The sequence below is a fragment of the Rhinoraja longicauda genome, chromosome 4, assembly GCF_053455715.1.
Source record: "Rhinoraja longicauda isolate Sanriku21f chromosome 4, sRhiLon1.1, whole genome shotgun sequence".
NCBI classification, from domain to species: domain Eukaryota; kingdom Metazoa; phylum Chordata; class Chondrichthyes; order Rajiformes; family Arhynchobatidae; genus Rhinoraja; species Rhinoraja longicauda.
In genome coordinates this window covers 43844081-43866428 of record NC_135956.1, presented here as the reverse complement: position 1 = coordinate 43866428, position 22348 = coordinate 43844081, and the positions used below count along the sequence as shown (strand labels likewise).

Here is a 22348-nt window from a genome sequence, read left to right as displayed (position 1 = left end):
AAGGTCATCAACTCGGTGAAAGACGCCCTTTGGTCTGCCCGATCCTTGTTGACCTCCCAGCGGAGCGAGCTGTCCGTCAAGGAATGTTGCCGACTGGCCCACTGCAGACTGCAGGAGTACGTGCTGAGGGACGCTCTGAAGCTCGGTGCAGCCAACGCCAAGGCCCTGTGGGGGAGGACCACAGTCTAGGGTCCTTCCGCTGCTGGACATGGGGGGCAGGGTGTGGTGGAGAGAGACGCCCCTCCAAATAAGGGATATGTATGTAAATGTATGTAAAGGTCTAAGTAAATGCCTGTATTGAATATGTAACCTCCGGGAATGTCGGATGGGTTTGTTTTAAAAATGATGTTTTGTAAATGATATTTATAACTTGAATAAAGTATTTTTTGATAAAAAAAAAAAAAAAAAAAGTAGTTTTGGGGAGGTGGTCACACCAAAGATTCAGTCGGGTAAATGGGTGACTGCCAAAAGAGGCAAGCAGGAAATACAGGGGTCCACTTTAACTTTCCCCCTCTCAAACAAGAATACAAGTTGGTGGTGGGGTGAGGGAAGAGCCACTCAAGAAAATAGCAGCAGATCCTGCAGCCAGATCAGTGGCACCATAACTGGATCTGCTGTAAAGCAAGGTAGGGCAAAATCTAGGCGAGCAATAGTGATAAGGAACTCTTTAGTCAGGGGCACATAGAGGGGTTTCTATGGCCGCGAGCAAGAATCCAAGATTATGTGTTGTCTCCCTGTTGCCATGCGCAAACAAATATCCAAGGTGATGTGTTATCTCCAGGTTGCCATGGTTAAGGATGCTTCTGAGGGCAGAACATTCTGAAAGAGCAGCCAGAGGTTATGGTTCATATTGATACCACTGATAAAAACAAGAAGAGAGATAAGGTCTTACAAATAAAATGTAGGGAGCAAGTTAAAAAGCAGGACCTCTGCGATTGTAATTACAGGATTACTCCCCATGCCACAAGTAGTGAGGCAGGCAATAAAAAGATTGTATAGTTAAATGTGCAGCTAAGTAGGAGTGAGCACTTCAGTCACATGGATTACTCTTCCAGGCCAGATGGGCAATTGTACCCGAACCGGAGAGAAACCAATATCCTGGTGAAGAGGTTTGGTAGTGCTACTCAAGAGGGGTTCATACCAGCCTGGCAGGCGGGTGAGACCCAAAGTAGAGTGGTAGAAGGAAAGTTGTGGCAGATATAAATGTTAAAGCAAAGATAGGCATAAAAAGCTGGAGAAATTCCAGCTTTTTGTGTCTATCTTCGGTTTAAACCAACATCTGCAGCTCCTTCGTATATATGTTTAAGCAAGCAGGTTCAGTGGAAAGGGCAGTCAGGGGAAGTCAGGGAGTGAGGAAGGTCTGATAGACTAAATTGTATTTATTTTAATGGATGAAGCCTGACAGGTAGTGCAGATGAACTTCGGCCATGAATCGGTACATGGAACTGGGATATTATAACAATAAAGAAAACATGGTTGAACGAGGGGCAGGACTGGCAGCTCAATGTTCCAGAGTACAAATGTTACAAACATGATAGAGGCAGAAGTAAGAGAGGAGGAGCTACATTTTTGATTCGGGAGAACATCACTGCAGTACTTATACTTGCGGGATCGTCCAGTGAGGCTATACAAGTTCATGTGATAGGAGCAGAATTTGGCCATTTGGCCCCATCGTCGACTCTGCCATTCAATCATGGCTGATCTATCTCTACTTCTCAACCCCATGAGGCACGGCAAGTGACTGAAGTATCTATGGAGAAGCACTCTGGGACCAGTAACCATAATTCTATTACTTTTTAAATAAATATGTAAAAAATATAGGACTGGTCCACAAATTTAAGTCCTAAATTGGAAACAGGCAAATTTTGAAAGTATTAGATAGGCACTTGTGAAGGGTGATCGGGAATGACTATTTGCAGGTAAAGGGATACCTGGCAAAAGCAAGACTTCAAAAAGAAAGATGGGGATAATGCAGTGATAACATTTTCTTTCCACCCCCATTCCCCTCCCCCCCGGCCCCCACTCCCCCCTCCCCTCCCCCTGCTCCCCCCCCCCATCCCAATCCCCCTCCCCATTCACCCACCCCGGGCCTCACGCTACGTGGACAGGCCAGGCCAGGCGGGCAGCGAGGCCAGGCCAATCGAGCGGTGAGCGGCGAGGCCAGGCGAATGGCAAGGCCAGGCCAGGAGAGCGGTGAGGCCAGGCCAGGTGAGCTGCGAGGCCAGGCCAGGCGAGTGGTGAGGCCAGGTCAGGTGAGCCGTGTGCGGCGAGGCCAGGTCAGGTGAGCCGTGTGCGGCAAGGCCAGGCGAGCGTCAAGGCCGGGTGAGCGGCAGGACGGGACGAGGGGAGGGGCAGGGCGAGCAGTGGGGCATGTGTTTTGCGGAAAAATGTGAGGCGAAATCGGAATGGCGGAAATAAAATAAGCAAGCGGAAACTTTCCTCCAAATTCGGAAGGGTTGGGAGGTCTGAAAGAGGTATCATACTCAGTCCCTGTTCCCTGCTCCCAGAAAATCACATTGTAGATTATGAGGACCTATCCAGGCAATCCAAATACAATGAATGTTTCTGCCTCTACCGCACAAATAGACGACATATCTCACTGAGTCCATGTTCCCGTTTCTCTCTGTCCTCCACTCTCTATCAGCCTGCTTTCTATCTTTCACTACCTATCTTTTCATCTATTCTCCATTCAGTTCAAGTCTGTTGCTGAGTTAAGGAAATTGGGTCAATATTTCCGGGAAGTATGTGTAAAAGTGCACTAAATCAAGAGAATAACAATAAAAATCAAATGTTGCCACAGAACTGAGACAACTGCAGGGAAATGGGATTGCCCTACGAGGAGTCAGCAAGTCAAGTCAAATTTATTTGTCACATACACATACACGATGTGCAGTGAAATGAAAGTGACAATGCCTGCGGGTTGTGCACAAAAAGAATTACAGTTACAGCATATAAATAAAGTTAATTAGTGTCGACAAAAATTTAGTCTCTGGGGTTATAAAAGTTGACAGTCCTGATGGCCTGTGGGAAGAAGCTCCGTCTCATCCTCTCCGTTTTCACAGCGTGACAGCGGAGGCGTTTGCCTGATCGTAGCATCTGGAACAGTCCGTTACTGGGGTGGCAGGGGTCCCTCATGATCTTGCTTGCTCTGGATCTGCACCTCCTGATGTATAGGTCCTGCAGGGGGACGAGTGTAGTTCCCATGGTGCGTTCTGCCGAACGCACCACTCTCTGCAGGGCCATCCTGTCCTGGGCAGAGCTGTTCCCAAACCAGACTGTAATGTTGCCGGACAGGATGCTCTCTACAGCCCCAGAGTAGAAGCAATGAAGGATCCTCAGAGACACTCTGAATTTCCTCAGTTGTCTAAGGTGGTAAAGGCGCTGCTTAGCCTTACCCACCAGTGCGGCAATGTGCGTTGCCCACGTCAGATCCTCTGCGATGCGGACTCCCAAGTATTTAAAACTGCTCACCCTATCCACAATAGACCCATTTATCTCCAGTGGCGTGTACTTCCTTGGATGTTTAGCCCTTCTGAAGTCCACAATCAGCTCCTTTGTTTTAGTGACATTCAAGAGGAGGCTATTGTCCTGACACCAGAGTGCCAGATCAGCCACCTCCTCCCGGTAGGCCTTCTCATCGTTGTTGGAGATCCGGCCCACCACCACAGTGTCATCAGCAAACTTGATGGAGTTTGAGCTGAACCTGGCCCCACAGTCATGTGTGTACAGGGAGTACAGTAGGGGGCTAAGGACGCAGCCCTGGGGGGATCCTATGTTCAGGGTGAGGGAGCTAGATGTGTGTTCCCCCATCCTGACCACTTGGGGTCTGGCAGTGAGAAAGTCCAGGACCCAGGCACACAGAGGGGTGCTAAGCCCCAGTTCCAGCAGCTTCTCAACCAGTCTGCTGGGGACTATTGTGTTGAATGCTGAACTAAAGTCAATGAACAGCATCCTCACATAGCCCCCCTGGCTGTCCAGATGAGAGAGAGCGGTGTGTAGAACCTGGGAGACCGCATCATCCGTGGACCTGTTCGGACGGTATGCGAACTGTAGTGGGTCCATGTTGCGAGGAAGGAGGGCGCAGATGTGCTTCTTGATTAGCCTCTCAAAGCATTTCATGACAACCGAGGTGAGGGCCACCGGTCGGTAGTCATTTAAACACGCTGGAGAGGCATTCTTTGGCACCGGTACAATGATGGATCTTTTGAAGCATGCAGGGACCACGGACTTTGCCAAGGAGAGGTTGAATATTGTGGTGAGCACTGGAGCAAGCTGAGTAGCACAAGACTTTAGTACTCGCCCAGATATACCATCTGGGCTTCCAGCTTTCCTCGTGTTCACACGCGTCAGAGCCCACCTCACCTCATGCTCGGACACCGAGAATGTGTGCACATCCCCGGCGGTGGATCCCCCTCCAGCCTCGCTAGCCAGCGCCCCTTCGGTGCTGTTTTTAGACGGCGAGCTGGTGGTGTTACCTGTCTCAAACCGTGCATAAAAAGAGTTCAGGTCATCAGCTAAGGAGGAGCCGGCACTTCCGGTTGAGGGGGTGCTGGACCTGTAGCTAGTTATAGTCCGTAGCCCCTGCCAAAGGCGCCTGGTGTCCTGCTGCTCCATCTGTGACTCCATCTTGACCCGGTACCTCCTTTTTGCATCCTTCGCTGCCCTTCGCAGTCGGTAGGACTCTCCCTTGTAGTTGTCCATGTTGCCGGATGCCAGACCGGAGTTGTAAGCAGCGGTGCGAGCATGCAAGGCCACGCGAATAGACCTGTCCACCCAGGGTTTTTGGTTAGGGAAGATACTGACCCTTACCGTGGGGATGATGGTATCGGCTATTGTGGCAATGAAGTCCGTAACCGCTTCCGCAAACTCATTTACGTCTCTGGAACTTGCTTGGAACATGTTCCAGTCGACTTCGCTCAGTGCATCCTGCAGCATGGCCTCTGAATGGTCAGCCCACCGCTTTACGTCCCTCGTCACTGTCGCTTCCCGTACTATCCGTTGTTTGTACTCCGGCAGCAGGAAAATGTCAGTGTGGTCAGATTTCCCAAAAGGAGGGAGAGAAACGGCCTTGTAGCCTTTCCTGAACGGCGTGTAGCAGTGGTCCAAAGTTCTTTCCCCCCTGGTGACACACGTGATGTGTTGGTAGAAGTTGGGCATGACCTTTTTGAGATTTCCCCTATTGAAGTCTCCAGCCACCAGCACAGCCGCATCAGGGTTCTTGTTTTGGTGTTGACACAACACATCGTGTAGGGTGGACAGTGCCACGTCGGTGTACGCATGCGGTGGGATATAGACGGCTGTGATGATCACCGAGCTGAACTCCCGGGGTAGGTAGAATGGTCGGCATGATAGTTAGATGTTCCAGGTCCGGCGAGCAGGAACGAGAAAGCGTCTTAATATTTCCAGAATTGCACCAGTTATTATTGGTCAAGAAGCAGACTCCTCCGCCCTTGGATTTCCCGGATTCTTCTGTTCTGTCCGCCCGGAAAACAGTGAAGGACTCGGATGGGCAAATCACCTGGTCAGGCACCAGCGGGGTCAGCCATGTTTCAGTCAGACAAAGGATGTTACAGTTCTTTATGTCCCTCTGGAATCTGATCCTTGCCCTCAGGTCATCCAGCTTGTTCTCCAGGGACTGGACGTTGGCCAGAAGTATGCTGGGCAGAGGTGGACGTAAGGCTTGGGTTCTCAGCCTGTTCCGAATCCCCCCTCGCTTCCCTCGGTGTTTTTTCCGACTTTCCCACTGACCTGCGCTCCCACTGCTGCTGCCGCGGTGCGCTCCTTTGATGATCTCTATCGGTATATCGGTGAGTAGTTTTCTGTTTAATAGTGCTCCGGTAGCGCTCGAGTTTAATTTTACGAGCGTTTCCCGGTCGTACATTGGTCAATGCTAAGTGCTAGCACACGCTAGAGCACTTAGGGATAATTTTAAAGTAAACATACCAGTTTAAAACGCACAGTTCCCGCAGAGCTACCACGACGGCGACTGGACTGGACCGCGCCATTCTGAGGCCATGGACTCAGTGTGCTTAATGGCCCCTTTCTGGGCCACATGATTCTATGATTCTCCTTTGGAGATGAAACCACTCAAACTGAAGTAATAGGACCAACTGTCTCAAACATGGAACTATGTCAATGCTATTGGGACATCATGGACATGCATGGACATATGTAAGCACTTGAACAGTGCAGTAATATTGGAGACATTTACAGTGCCCTCCAAAATGTTTGGGACAAAGACCCATCATTTATTTATTTGCTTCTGTACTCCACAATTTGAGATTTGTAATAGAAAAAAAATCACATGCGGTTAAAGTGCACATTGTCAGATTTTATTCAAGGGTATCTTTATACTTTTTGGTTTCACCATGTAGAAATTACAGCTATGTTTATACATAGAGCCCCCATTTCAAAGGCACCATAATGTTTGGGACACATGGCTTCACAGGCATTTGTAATTGCTCAGGTGTTTAATTGCCTCCTTAATGCAGGTAAATGAGAGCTCTCAGCACCAAGTCTTTCCTCCAGTCTTTCCACCACCTTTGGAAACTTTTATTGCTGTTTATCAACATGAGGACCAAAGTTGTGCAAATGAAAGTCACAGAAGCCATTATGAGACTGAGAAACAAGAATAAAACTGTTAGAGATATCAGCCAAACCTTAGGCTTACCAAAATCAACTGTTTGGAACATCATTAAGAAGAAAGAGAGCGCTGGTGAGCTTACTAATCGCAAAGGGACTGGCAGATCAAGGAAGTTCTCCACAGCTGATGACAGAATCTATAATCAAGAAAAATCCCCGACAGATCAGAAACACTCTTCAGGAGTCAGGTGTGGATTTGTCGATGACCACTGTCCGCAGAAGACTTCATGAACAGAAATGCAGAGGCTACACTGCAAGATGCAAACCACTGGTTAGCCGCAAAAATAGGATGGCCAGGTTACAGTTTTCCAAGAAGCACTTAAAAGAGCAACCACAGTTCTGGGAAAAGGTCTTGTGGACAGATGAGACAAGGATTAAATTGTATCAGAGTGATGGCAAGAGCAAAGTATGGAGGAGAGAAGGAACTGCCCAAGATCCAAAGCATACCACCTCATCTGTGAAACACGGTGCTGGGGGTGTTATGGCCAGGGCATGTATGGCTGCTGAAGGTATTGGCCCACTTATCTGCATTGATGATGCAACTGCTGATGGTAGTAGCATATTGAATTCTGAAGTGTACAGACACATCCTATCTGTTCGTTCAAACAAATGCCTCAAAACGCATTGGCCGGCAGTTCATTCTACAGCAAGACAGTGATCCCAAACATACTGCTAAAGCAACAAAGGCGTTTTTCAAAGGTAAAAAAACGATCAATTCTTGAGTGGCCAAGTGAATCACCCGATCTGAACCCAATTGAGCTTGCCTTTTATATGTTGAAGAGAAAACTGAAGAGGACTAGCCCCCAAAACAAGCATTAGGTAAAGATGGCTGCAATACATGCCTGGCAGAGCATCACCAGAGAAGACACCCAGCAACTGGTAATGTCCATGAATCGCAGGCTTCAAGCAGTCATTGCATGCAAAGGATATGCACCAAAATACTAAACATGACTACTTTCATTTATATGACATTGCTGTGTCCCAAACATTATGGTGCCCTGAAATTGGGGAACTATGTATAAACACTGCAGTAATTTCTACATAGTGAAACCAAAATGTATAAATATGGCCTTTTTTCAAATCTGACAATGTGCACTTTAACCACATGTAATTTTTTTCTATTACAAATCTCAAATTATGTAGTACAGAGACAAATAACTAAATGATTACAAAGCCTTCTACGCCCACACCTCCAGACTAAGGAACAGCTTTATCCCTAGAGCTATAGCTGCTCTGAATCGGTCCTGCTGAGAGCCCGCCATGATCTGTCTCTGCCCCCAGAGTCATCTGGCACAACTGAGCCCTGCATGAACCTTTTTTTGTTGCACTTTACCTTGTTCCTCCTTTTTCTTTTTCCTTTCCTTTCCCCCCCTTTCCTTCCCCCCCCCCCCCCAATTTATTCATTTTCGACGTGATTTATTTATATATTTGATTTGATAGCATCGATATGGAAGTGACATTCAAAATCCCGTTGTACTTGTACAATGGCAATAAAGTGTATTGTATTGATGGGTCTTTCCCCAAACATTATGGAGGGCACTCACTGTAAGTTAACTGCATTTGTACCCTTTAGTAATAATTACACAAATCAAAGCAGCTGGCATGAATAGCCTAGAATCACACACAGATGAAAATGAACCAGGTTTGGTTTATTTTATTTTATAGATTAAAGATGTACAGGTATGTAGGTTAATTGGCTGGGTAAATGTAAAAATTGTCCCTAGTGGGTGTAGGATAGTGTTAATGTACGGGGATCGCTGGGCGGCACGGACTTGGAGGGCCGAAAAGGCCTGTTTCCGGCTGTATATATATGATGATGATGATGATACAACGCTGAAACAGACCCTTCCACCCACCAAATTCACATCGACCAGTGATCCCCACATATTAACACTATCCTCCCACCCACTAGGGACAATTTACACTTATAGCAAGCCAATTAACCTACAAATCCGTATGTTGCCTACAAACAAGGGTTAATTTACCCTTATACCAAGCCAATTAACTTACAAACTTGTATCTCATTGGAATGTGGGAGGGAATCGAAGATCTCGGTTAAAAAAACCTACACGATCACGGGGAGAACGTACAAACTCCGTACAGACAGCACCCAAAACGTGTCTCAACCTGAAACGTCACTCATTCTTTCTCTCCAGAGATGCTGTCTCTTCCGCTGAGTTCCCAAAGCAATTCCCTGACAATTATTTTTGAGATCCTATTGAGTTTAAGTAGGCAAACCCTGCAAAGAAGTTAGGCCAAAGTGCATCTTTCAGGTGAGACATTAAACAGAGACTCTGTCTGCTCTCTGAGATACAAATGATTCTGGGATGTCACTCAAAAGAGCTGGCAAAATGTTGTGGTCCTGAACCGATAACTTAAGAGTCACACAGCACGGAAACAGGCAACTTCAGCCCAACTTATACTTGCTGACCTAGACGCCCCGTCTAAACTAGTCCCATTTGTCAGCATTTGGCCCATAACTCTCTAAATTTTTCCTATCCACGTACCTGTCCAAATATATTTTAACTGTTGTTATTGTACCAGCATCAACTACTTCCTCTGGCAGCTTGTTCCATATTCCCACCAACATCTGTGTATAAAGTTGTCATTCAGTTTCCTGATAAATCTTTCCCCTCGCACTGAAACCCATGCCCTCTGTTTCTTGATTCCCCCAACTAAAAAGACTAAGTGCATTCACCCTATGCCTCTCATGATTTAATACACCAAAGATCACACCTCAACCTCTTGTGCTGTCACTTTTCACTTTGTTCAAAGGTGTCGCTTGACCACCTCAGTGTTTCCAAGCTTTACTGTATCCGTTTAGAAGAGCAAAGAGCAGCAGTGCTGGCCTGTCCAATCACTATAGTAACTATAGTATAGTATACTATAGACAATAGGTGCAGGAGTAGGCCATTCGGCCCTTCGAGCCAACACCGCCATTCAATGTGATCATGGCTGATCATTCTCAATCAGTACCCCGTTCCTGCTTTCTCCCCATACCCCCTGACTCCGCTATCATTAACGCTATAGTAACTATAGTATAGTTTAACTGTGCTGTTGGTGGCGGGATCCTTCTGCGACCTCGGGCCCAGCTCTCTGAGACGGGGCGCTAGAACAATGCAACTCAGTGCTTCTGCGCACATTATTGTGGAGCCTCCCGCATGATTGTCAGAACTCACCGCCATCCAGGTCCACGGTGTAGGTGGGGAGCGGCTCCAGCGATAACCGGTAACTGTCAAATTTGGCGTCAATGAGCCGCCTGTCCACACTCAGGGAGCAGTTGGCCGCCGCCATCGCGCTCCGTCACCGATGCGTAAGCGGCGAGCCTGACGGGAGTTGTAGTTTCCGATGGATGTTCCGTTTATTAACTAATCCCAAATATTGAAATATATTTTAAATATGTAGTATTATATTTGAGAACAGCCATGTCATTTAACCTCATGGTGATGTTGCTGTCAAGTTTGATTTCTTTGTGATTGAGGTTGTTGACGGGCGGAGATTAATAACGGCGCACCTGCAACTGCCGTTGTAAGTTTTGTTTTTAAAAGCAATACAAATTAATAGAATTCTTCCCTTTAGTTTCGTTTTTCCGCCTTCTGGTCATTTTGAATGATCCCCAGTTGTCGGCTGTTGATTGCGTGGGGAACAAATGTGCAGGAGTGCGGGTGTTGGGGGAGCAGTGCGGATGAGCACCGTTTCCTTGGATCCGAGGTGTTGGGGGCCGAGGAGGTGAGGGATAGCAGAGCAGAGCAGAGCTTCCCGGTGGCGACGGAGGATACGGGCGTAAAGGTGGACAGGGAGAAGGGAAAAGTCGGCGAGGAGGGGATGGGTGTAAGGAAGATGAAACCGCCGGGGTGAGGGAGGATGGTGGGCGTGAGGCAGGCTAAGGGTTTAATTTTTGGTGGGCGTGAGGCAGGCTAAGGGTTTAATTTTTGGTGGGATGGGGAGGGGTTTCAATTTTTTCGCAGAGTGGTAATAACTTGGAACTTGCAATCAATGATTGCCAAAAGTTCCTCATATCCATACCACCAGTAATTTGGGACAATTGTCGCTGTGTCCGTTGTATAAAGGCATCATAACCCAAGATAAAAATCTCACATCCCTAGAACCATTCTGGTATTTTTTTCCCTGCACAGTTTTGAGGATCGTTGTAAGCTTCCTGAAGTGTCGTGACATGATCTAGACATAATAGTCCGTGAATTAAACAGAGTTTTAGAAATATTGGGCACAGTTTCCCTGCTTCTCAATACCTTTACTTGTGAATCACAAGATCCATTTCATGAATTACTGTCTCAATATGTCCTGCCTCCTTCAAAGATCTGTGTACTTGAGGCCCCAAGTGCCTGTGTTACTACTAATCTTATTTTAGAATAATCCCATTAAATCTATACTCTTTTCATTCTGTCTGCCAAAGTGAATCTTCTTGCACTTCTGTGTGTTAAATTCCACCTGGCACCTGTCTGTCATTTTTGTTTTGTTCAATAGCTATCATATCCTGACTGTCACATCTGCAAGTTTGGAGTTCAGAGTAATATTTCAAAATGTTACTAAATTTGACTATATTTATTTCCAATATCAGTCATCGTATCTGTGTTAAGTTGTAATATTGACCGAAGAAAGACACAAAATGCTGGAGTAACTCAGCGGGACAGGCAGCATCTCTGGAGAGGAGGATTGGGTGACGTTTAGGATCGAGATCCTTCTTCAGACTGACCCATAATATTGACCCATGGGAACTGCACTGACCATTGGGTGGGAGCTGAAAGATACAGGAAGAGATTTGTTTTTAAATCTCATGGAGACCAACCAATCTCAGCCTTTGTCACCTCAATCCCTCCTGTGCTTTATATTGCATTGACATACACTGCTCAGTGTGAAGTGATAATGAGAGAGGTTAAAAGATGACAGGAAACCCAATAAGTACATCTAGATGCCTAGAAACAAATTGAAAACGGGCATTTTCCCAAACACAACTATTTTGTGGTGAGCTTGCAACTTGTTTATCTCCTAGCCGACTTGTCTATCTGCTTATATGGGACACTCAGTTTTGTTTTGCGCAGGTCGTGTCCAATATGCCGATGAAAAATGGGCACACCTCTAAAAGCCTCATGTTTTATTTATGAAATAAATTATTTGTCTGACACCTTTAAAGTTTCTGACATTTTTAAATTACATTCTAATCTGCTGTTTGTGTCCTGACCCCTAAACAATCATGAAGTGTTCAAATGCCCTAAAAGTCAGGGATAAGTTTGCCTGACTCGACCTTGGCAAAATTTAGATGTTAAAATAAAGGTTTCTAATTTTCCATTGTCTTGTGTTTTCTTGGAATTTTATATGTTAGCTATCCGAAATGAATAAAGACGCACAACTCCGAGCAACAATAAACCAGAAGCTGATAGAAACAGGCGAACGAGAACGGTAAGGCAATTTCCATCTTGAATGTGCTTCAGATTTTCTAAATAATTGGGACATTGTCCTAACCTACTCTCTTTTGCCTCCAGACTGAAAGAATTGCTCAGAGCAAAACTCACTGAATGTGGATGGAAAGATCAGTTAAAAGCACACTGCAAAGGTACACATTGATTGGGGGGGGAGAGGGCTGCCCAAGGATATCTTGGTGCATTGGCTGTGTTGAGAAATGTTCCTGTTTATATTGAGGAAATGAGACTGCAGGCTGATTCCTCAATGGTGAGAATTGGGTTTTTGCACTAGGTCCATATTGTCGGCTGAGGAAAGGACTCGGGCATGCATGACCGTATGCATACACAGGTGGCCCGGCAGCTGGGCGAAAGTTCAACTGCACAGCCCGTAACTGCATGGCTTTTCCCCCCATTGCTCGGGACGGCAGATAGGCCAGGCTAAAACTGCAGCGGACTCCCTCTTCCCTGCCACGACGCCTGGAAAACAAGGGCAACAATCACACTCCTTCCTCGTCATCTTTTTTCCTATTTGGGCACAAGATATAAAAGCTTGCAATCACTTATCACCAGATTCAAGAGCCGTTTCTTCGCCGCTGTTATCAGCCACAAGCATGTTTAGCTCTTGTAACCTATGACCTGCGCATGCGCAGTCGAGATACTGAACTCGCTTATTGGAGGAACAGCACCTCATATTTTGCTTGGATCGCTTACACCCCAGCGGTATGAACATCGACCTCTACTTCAAGTAAACCTTGCTTTCCCTCTCTCTCCTTCCCCCTTCCCAGTTCTCCGACCAGTCTTACTGTATCCGACTACATTTTACCTCTCTTTGCTTTAGTGTTACCTTCTCTCAACTCTACGTTTTCCTTGATCTCAATTCCCTTTGTCATGTTTTCACACCTTACACTTCCTTATCTATACACCTATCTGTGAACCTCCCACTCCCCTGACATCAGTCTGAAGAAGGGTCTCGACCCAAAAAGCCACCCATTCCTTCTCTCCGGAAATGCTGCCTGTCCCGCTGAGTTACTCCAGCATTTGTGTCTATGTTCGATTTGAACCAGCATCTGCAGTTCCTTCCTACAATCATGGATGTTTGGCAGTTTAACAAAGACTGGTGATATGTCTGTCAACCTATAGAATCAATCGAGAGAGAAGTGGTAGTGATGACAAAAAATATTGGCTTAGTCAAGTCTAACTCAAAAGAACAGAAGAAACTGACCAATTGTTCCTATTTGTGGACTATTTGAGCATACAATGCAATTTTCTTGAAAGGAATTTATTGCAGAATAGTAGCTCTTCCTGGGTGTAAAATGGCCATTTTGTGACATTTGCTTTTCACTGATATATTCTGGATTTTACTGGGTTAAGTTCTACCCGCAGCCTTGCTGAATCTATTTTAAATTTTTTTTGTCGTATGAACCTCTAACATGTAATCAACATTTGCCATTTTTGTGTTCATTTAATGTTCAGAAGGAGTGATACATTGGTTTAAGCAATTAAAAATACAAGGAAAAAATTAGGATTTTAGAAAGAGTAAAATATAATGTTGCTGTCTTATGTGAAGCAATGACCTTTAATCCAATGGATTTCAAAAGTGTAAAATCAAGGGGAGCTTCAGAAGGAGAACTGCTGGAGGAACTCAGTGGGTCAGACTGCATCTGTGGAGGGAAATGGGCAGTCAACGTTTTGAGTCGAGACCTTTAATTCAGACTTGAATAAGGATCTTGACCCAAACCAAAAATCAACTATTCATGTCCCTGCACAGATGCTGAGGGCCTGCTGACTTCAAGCAGTAGGTCTTTTTTTTGTTTGTTTCCGATTCTAGCAACTGATGCAAGACTCGGTGCTGGGACCCAGTTGTTTACAATATATAATAACGATTTAGACGAGGAATTAAATGAAACATCTCTAAGTTTGCGGATGACACAAAGCTGGGTGGCAGTGTGAGCTGCGAGGAGGATGCTATGAGGCTGCAGGGTGACTTGGATAGGTTGGGCGAGTTGGCAGAAGCATGGCAGATGCAATATAATGTGAATAAATGTGAGGTTATCCACTTTGGTGGCAAGAACAGGAAGGCAGATTATTACCTGAATGGTGTCAGATTAGGAGAAGGGGAGGTGCAACGAGACCTGGGTGTGCGTGTACATCAGTCACTGAAAGTAAGCATGCAGGTACAGCAGGCAGTGAAGAAATGCAATGGCATGTTTGCCTTCATTGCGAGAGGATTTGCTTTTAGGAGCAAGGAGGTCCTACTGCAGTTGTACAGGGCCCTAGTGAGACCGCACCTGAAGTATTGTGTGCAATTTTGGCCTCCTAATTTGAGGAAGGACATTAGTGCTATTGAGGGAGTGCAGCGAAGTTCACCAGGTTAATTCCTGGGATGGCGGGACTGACATATGATGAAAGAATGGGTCGACTGGGCTTGTATTCGCTAGAATTTAGAAGGATGAGAGGGGATCTTATAGAAACATATAAAATGCTCAGAGGATTGGGCAGGGTGGATGTTGGGGGAGTGCAGAACCACAGGTCACAGTTTAAGAATAAGGGGTAGGCCATTTAGGACTGAGATGAAGAATAACTTTTTCACCCAGAGAGTTGTGAATCTGTGGAATTCTCTGCCACAGAAGGCAATGGAGGCCAATTCACTGGATGCATTTAAGAGAGAGCTAGATAGAGCTCAAGGATAGCGGAGTCAGGGAGAATGGGGAGAAGGCAGGAATGGGGTACTGATTGAGAATGATCACATTGAATGGTGGTGCTGGCTCAAAGGGCCGAATGGCCTACTCCTGCACCTATTGTCTATTGTCCTTTGAATGGTGGTGCTGGCTTGAAGGGCCAAATGGCCTACTCCTGCACCTATTTTCTATATTTCCATGTTTCTTGTGTCTCTAAAATTTTTTTTAATGTTGAGAGCTATTTACAACCTAATGTTGGCATAAATGTTTTCTGTCATTTTTTTTAATGACTTTCTTCATCTGTTATAGATGTGATCAGAGAAAAAGGATTGGAGCATGTTACTGTAGATGATTTGGTGGCAGAAATAACTCCAAAAGGAAGAGGTGTGTATATGGAGATTTGCAGATATTGAGAGTGGGGGGGATGACTAATAAATTTGTCAGCTGCAAATGCTAATCATTCCACAGCACCACTTCTTGGTTTGGTTTGTAATCTGTTTTGAGGGTTCACTTGGAATTGTTGTAGATTAAAGGTTGCAGTTCAGGAGAGGCAATAGTACCCAATTTTTAATTCGTATCTCAGAATATTGGGAGGGTTAGAACTTAATGTTGTCCCTTGATTAAGCTTTACAAATATGAAATAAAAAATATAAATATAAATTTAATTTGAAATAAATAATGAATATATCGACAATAACACTTAATAGGATTAATACCTTTTTAATATGGGACAAACTGCAAAGTGTTCGTGGAATCTTGTTCAGTCAAAAATGGATGAGACCTAAACTTTCAGGGAAAGTTCATGTTTTTCTAAGTTCAGGGATGAGAGATGTAGACAGAGGTTGAGGGAAATAATTCATTTTGCAGCCATTCCGCAAGCTAGCTACCTTATGAAATGAGGATATCGAGATGCAAGAATTGTGTTTTGCAGAGCAGTTGGCCTGGAAGATAAAGATGCAATAGGTAAGCCTCGGTTGAATTCCTTTAGTGAAAGTCACTGAGGGCCAAAATGCCAAATTTGATTTGTGATGCCACAAAGTGATGATTGACCTGGATATTAATTCCTGCAGTAGCTCACTAGTTTAATAGTTACGTTATTTTCACTACCATCATGGCACCTTACACATTGAACTTGTAATATTCATTTAGTGTGCTATTTTCTGTTCCTATGAAACTTGCCCCTCCAAAACTACCCCCTCCCCAAATACTTCCCCCTGTGATTGCAGCAGATCTAGTACCTCTCTCGCCTCCATCCACGAACCCCAGCAATCCTTCCAGGTGTGACAAAATTTCACATGCATCTCTTCAAACTTCATCAACTGAATTTGATGCGCCTGATATGGCCTCCTTTACATCGACAAGACCAGGTGTAGATCAGGTGACCATTTCGCAAAACATTGGGCTCGGTCTGAAAAGGCCTGCTGGATCTCCCGATTGCTAACCATTTTAACTCCCATTCCCATGCTGGTCTTTCAATCCCGGGTCACCTCCATTGTGAGAGTGAGGCCACACGCAAACTAAAGGAACAGCACCTTGTATTTTGCAATGGAAAACTTATAACCCAATGGTATGAACATTGTAGACACCAGGAACTGCAGGTGCTGGTTTACAACAACAAAAAAGACACAATGTGCTGGAGTAACTGAGCATCTCCAGAGAACATGGATAGATCACATTTTGGGGCATTAAATTTATTCAGACTCATGAATGTTCAGGGGATGAAAATTTAATTCTCCAATTTTGAGTAACAACCCCCCACCCCCTTCCCTCCTCTTTTTCCTATGCCTCGCCCCACCATGTACACCCATTCCACCCACACTCTCACCCCTCTTACCCCCTCCCATCCCCTTCCACCAATATCTCTCCTTCCGAGCTTTACATTTGACCCCTCTTCTCTCCTTATCTGACACCCTTTGTCTCCTTTTCATCTCTAGCTTTTGCCCATCTATCTACCAATCAAACCAACTGCACCTGCATCCACCTGTCACTTGCGAGGCTTTATGCCACCCTCACCTTATTTTCAGCTTTCTACCTCCCCACTACAATCAGTCTGAAGAAGAGTCCCGACCCAAAGCATTGCCTATCCATTCCCTACATAGATGTTGCCTGAATCACTGTGTTACTCCAGCATTTTGTGTTTTTAAGATTTCGGCATCTGTAGTTCCTTGTGTTTTCTGTTTCCCTCTTTTGAATATCCTGACTGTGCCCTTCAGGGTTCAGGATGCTGGAACATTCTATTCCAAACAATGGGCTTGTTCTGTCTTCATTATTGATAGTGCTGTTCATAGCCCCACATAGTCTAGAGCATGCAAAATATGCTTGCACTCTACTGATGACTCAAATTCTACTATGTATAAACATTTTCATTTGAGATTGTATATTCTTTCCTTGTACACAACTCAATTTTTCTTTGCTTCGAATTCAATTTGTCAACTTGTAACCTGCCCACTATCTCCTTTTTTTGATTTGCCATGTATGGTAAAAGGCAGCAATATTCAATATGATTGATCTGGTGCCAATGTCCAAACTTTTAAAAAAAACATGAAAGCATAATATCTCTGGGAATGCCACTGCTGAGCCAATTTATGAAATAATTGAACTACCCCTTTGAGTCTTAGCTTGCTTTTATCCATTTAGGTTTGGGCTTTTTAATACTATGTCTATGTTCCAACCCTGTCATTTTTGGACTGAATGCTGAAAACATGCTGATCAAGCCCAAGTCAGATTTTTTTTTTTTACAAGTGCACTGTTAACTTTGGAAAGACCTGAAACACCACGCAAGCCACTAGGAATCAGAGGAAGAGGAACATTTTCTAGCGTGTTCTTAACAATAGAGTGAACATAAGCATCTTTTCAATGCAGAGAATGGTGTGGCAGGCTCAAGAAACAGAAGAGATGTCAGAGATGAGGCAAATACAGAATCACCTAACTTAAGGACTGTCTGAGTACTTGCTGAATTGCAATGGAAAAAGATTGTCTGGTATGAAGGCTATGAACTTAATTTTGGTCAGAGTGAATGAACAACATAGCCAGATATGGGGAGGTCTTCTTCCCATTACGAGTAAAGTTCAGGAAGACCAGTGACTGAGGGATAGGTTTCCTCTTCAGCAAGTCTGCAACTGGTCAATTGCAATTGAAGAAGAATAATCACAGACCGTTTGAGAAGGTTTTGGCAAAGAACTGGAAGAAGGGATACAGGAGGAGGAGAGATGTAGTATTGGCACTGTTCTTCAAGTTTAAAAAAAGGTTCATTTATCATCTGTAACAATGATTCAGGAAAGATTGGACGAGAGAAAATTGGCATTCAGTGTTAACACTGGTGGGTCAGAACTGTTGGGTGAGACAATAAATGACAATCACATAAGTTTAGTATTTTGTAATAATACTTTCCCTGAGCATATTTGTTGTAGTGAAATACCTTCCCAATCACTGTTAGTTTTCATTCACCAACACACTATGTCTGACTCATTCCTTCTCTCGTGAGATGCTGCCTGTCTCAGCATTTTGTGTCTACCCACTACATCTGACCCTTTAATGTTCTTCCATTTATGTTGATCACCCCGCCCTTATTTGTCATCATTTCCACTGGGGTAGGGAAGGGGAGAAAAAGAAATGTAGTGCATCTGTCTTCAGTAACAAGTTTACAAATCTCCATCCCCCATCTCAAAGCCAAAGTTGTATTCTGGTGCAGTGGCTCTCGCCAGCCCCTGCTCTTATCTCTCCTATTGTTTTGGTCCTAAACCCCCCTCCCCACCCTCCATCCCATTCCATGATTTTGAATCAGGATTTGCAGCCTGCTCCATTCACACACCGGATCTTACAGATGATGAATGAGATGATGCACACAAAAAATTGAACTGGTGCATTCTTATTGTCATGTTGTGACAATTAAATAATGTAGAAATTTGAATGTCTTTTATAATGAAAAATAAACTGCAGGATGGAATTTTGACTTATTGTGTTTGCTTTTGCTTAAAAGATTCCATAAAATCTGATTTTGACGTGATTGTCTTTCTTTCAGCCCTAGTGCCAGACAGCGTGAAGAAGGAGCTTTTGCAGAGAATAAGGACCTTTCTTTCTCAGCATGCCAGTCTCTAAACTTGAGATGCCCAAATTACTTTGCCACTTCTTTATTTTCAGAACATGAATTAAATCAATCATCAAAATGGCTCCCATTTGAAGCTGCACAGTTTTAATTTTGTGATCAGCTTTGTGACAATTTTTGATACATTTATTGTTGTATTTTTTACGTTCTCAGCCACGATTCAAAAGCAGCTTTTTTACTCGCCCTTTTTCTTGGTATGTTTAAAAAATGTTTGTTGAAATAAAATTATTTTGAAATGATTATTGCCTCGATGTGCTTTAATCATATGATACTTTTTGTTCAAGAGGTAAGTGTAGTTATTATATGTTCTAGTCACTAGGTTTTTGGTTTGTAAAGCTGCCACTGTGTGAAAGGTTATTTATTTAACAAAACTGAAAATGGTGGAAATACTCTGCCATCATTTCATTGGAACTGAACAAGTGCAAAAAAGTACATGTTTCATGTTGCTGAGAAGGGGATGGGGGGGGGGGTGGAGGGAGGAGGATGGAGAGAGAATGGATGACAGTGTGATTGCTTGACAAATTTGATCTGCACCCCAACAACTGCTTTTATTAAAATTGCAGTTAGAGGCAAGAAGAATTAAAGAAACAAGTTGAAACAGAAAGCAACAATCACATAATTGGAGGGGGAGGGGGCTGAGGTGTGGGGTAAGGATGGTTTCCTGAAACTCTTAAAAATAGCATTATGTCCTGAGGGCTGCAATGTGCCTGGGTGGAAGAATAAGTGATCTTCCTTGAGCTTATGTGGGCATTGAATCAACAATGGAGGACGGAGAGTGGAAGAGTGGACGGTGGATGGAGAATTAAACTGACAGGAAGTTCAGGGTCATCCTTACAGCCTAAAAAGGGTACTCTGCTGAGCTACCATGTAAGTGGCTTAGTTTCTTCTCAGACAGAACAAGGATAGGTTTCTCTGACCTTGTCCTCATCTTCACCCTGCCAGACCACATTCAATGACTGACATTCTGTAATTTCTACCTCGTCAGGATTCCACCACCACGCATCCGTCCCCTTTCAGCATTCTGAAGGGATCTTTCCCTCTGCAGCCCCCTAGTCCAGTCTTCCATCTCCACTGAACACTTCTTATCAAGGCACTTTCCTAAGGAAACAGAAGATCCAATAATTGCCTTATAGGGTTTCAAACATGCCATACAGGTAAAGCAGTAATCATTGTATTCATTGCTCATAATATGGTCAAGATTAGAAAAATCAAAGACAATGGTTGAATAGAAGGCTGTGAACGGCAGGTTGCTGCAGACATTAATGTTGGGCTCCTAGCTATTCACAATCTATATCAATGATTTAGATTGATCATTATCAACAAGTAATATATCCAAGCTCGCAAAATAGGTGGCAGTGTCATAAAGAGGGTGAAAAGAGGCTTTTGGGGTGGGGGAAATATGTCTAGCTAAATAAATGGGCAAGGACTTGGCAGATGAAATTCAACGTGGAAATTGTGACGTCATGCACTGGTGGAAAAAATAGAATGGCTATTTTTTTAAATGATAGATTGAAAGGTATATTTAGATATGGATATACTAACACAAATCACTGAATGTTAGCAAACGATTGGAAAGGTACGTTGGGTTTTATTGTGAGTGCAAAAGTAAAGGTAGGATTGTTGCAATTACATAGGACTCTAGAAGGACCACATAGACATAGAAACATAGAAAATAGGTGCAGGGGGGGGGCATTTTGGCCCTTCGAGCCAGCACTGCCATTCATTGTGATCATGGCTGAACATCTACAATCAGTAACCTGTGCCTGCCTTCTCCCCATATCCCTTGATGCCACTAGCCCCGAGAGCTTGAACATTGAGTAAGGTTTGGTATTCCTCCATAAGCAGGGATATACTTGCAGCAGAAGGAATGAAGCAAATGTTTATTAGTATTCCTTTCTGGGATGGTGTGTATTCCTTTCTGGGATGGTGTATATTCCTTTGAAAAAAGGATTGGGCAAAGAGTCTTGAGAAGAAGGAAAGATAACATGAAGATGTACAAATTCTTACAGGGCTTGACAGGGTGGAAGCAGCAATGATACCTCCCGTGTGTGGGGTTTTTCAAACCAGCAAAAAACTGGCTTCCAGTGGAACTCGATGGGTCAACCAGTATCTGTGGATCGAACCCAGCGTCAGGATGCAGGGTCTCAATCCAAAATCTACACCATTTCTTTGCCTCCACAACTATTTGCTGAGAAAAGTGAAAATTCAAAGGGTAAAGGATTTTTGGAATTCATTACCCAGAAAGGCTACACAGGCAAAGTCACTGAGTGTTTTCAAGAGAGAGAACAATAGATTTTAGGATATTAAATGAACCACGAGACATGGGACTTAGGTAGAAAGTGACACCAAGGTAAAAAATCAGCTAAAAATGTTCTGAATGAATGGCAGAATGAAGGCTGACTAGTGTTTTATTTCATGTGAATGTAACTACTGAAATACTGTCTGGTCTGACTTACATTGAGATGCTGCTAACCTTTCAGCATCTGAGAGAGATTGATTGGCAGAATATTAGAGAGCTTGAGGCACACTTGTCTGTTTAATCGATATTTAAAAAATTAGTTTAACAGTAAGAAAACTCTAGGCCTTTTATAGATTTCATTAAATCCTTTTGTCGATTCACATCATTTGCAGGGAGAATCCATGAACAATTCCTTCCCTGGTTGTAAGGTGTGCCACAAGATTTTTATTGCTGTTTTGTAATGGATGATATTTGAAAGCTGCTGGTCCCCAAGGACATTATTTGAAAAATTAATTCCATATGTTTTAAATAATACACTGGGCTTATATCTTAGAAGGCATTGCCTGGAAAGAAACTGGGAGGTCATTTTATATATGAATAATAAATTGCTGCAAAGCTTTGAGTAAGAAATATCAATAGTGTTTGACTTGGGTTCTGCAGACAACTGGAATACAGATATACGGTCAAAACCATAGTTTCTACTCATTTACTTTTCAAACAGTTTGCTGAAATAATATTGATCATGAAAATGTACAGGAATATAAAAGCACTGAAAAATCTGTGGTTGTTCTGAGAAATTTTAGTGAAGCCATTTTGAAAGTCTGTAATATTGACTGTCAGTGGGTTCAAACATTGTTTCTTTGTTAAATGTATTGATATTAAATTTGCAATGTTTTGTTTAGGAAGGGTACATTTAGAACTGTACGAAATGCAGAGTCCTGTTCTGTTTTCCTTATTACATATAAATTCAATTTTCCTTTGAAATTTCCTACAGAATCTATTTCCACTATGCTTACATGTTAGTACATTATAGATTACAGAAATTCATTGCCGCTTAAAAATATTCCCTCCATCACTGAAGTGATCCATTTATCATCTTCTGCCAACTAATCCTCCTCCCAATGAAAAATGTTTACCTCCATTTCATTCAATACATTTTGGGTTTGTTAACAGTGAATAGAAGTGGTCTGCGGTGGGAAAGTTACTGGGGAGTATTCTGAGGGATAAGATATGCATGCATTTAGATGGACATGCTGATTAGGGA

At 43.8% G+C, this 22348-nt stretch overlaps 2 protein-coding genes across 2 annotated transcripts in view; one reads left to right on the top strand and one right to left on the bottom strand.

Moving 5' to 3' along the window:
- Positions 1-10107, bottom strand: part of nudcd1 (NudC domain containing 1) — a 109463-nt gene extending 99356 nt beyond the window's left edge. The window contains exon 1 of the mRNA XM_078398612.1: positions 9822-10107. Within this exon, the coding sequence (XP_078254738.1) occupies positions 9822-9936 (115 nt within the window). The 5' untranslated portion in view covers positions 9937-10107. The remainder of the gene's footprint in view (positions 1-9821) is intronic.
- A 184-nt stretch (positions 10108-10291) lies between these two features.
- Positions 10292-19085, top strand: eny2 (ENY2 transcription and export complex 2 subunit). Its single transcript, XM_078397617.1, is given in 6 exon segments — positions 10292-10316; positions 10319-10371; positions 11984-12060; positions 12144-12214; positions 15050-15124; positions 18762-19085. Coding segments are annotated over 6 exon segments (378 nt in total). The 3' UTR covers positions 18839-19085.
- Positions 19086-22348: the final 3263 nt, after the last annotated feature.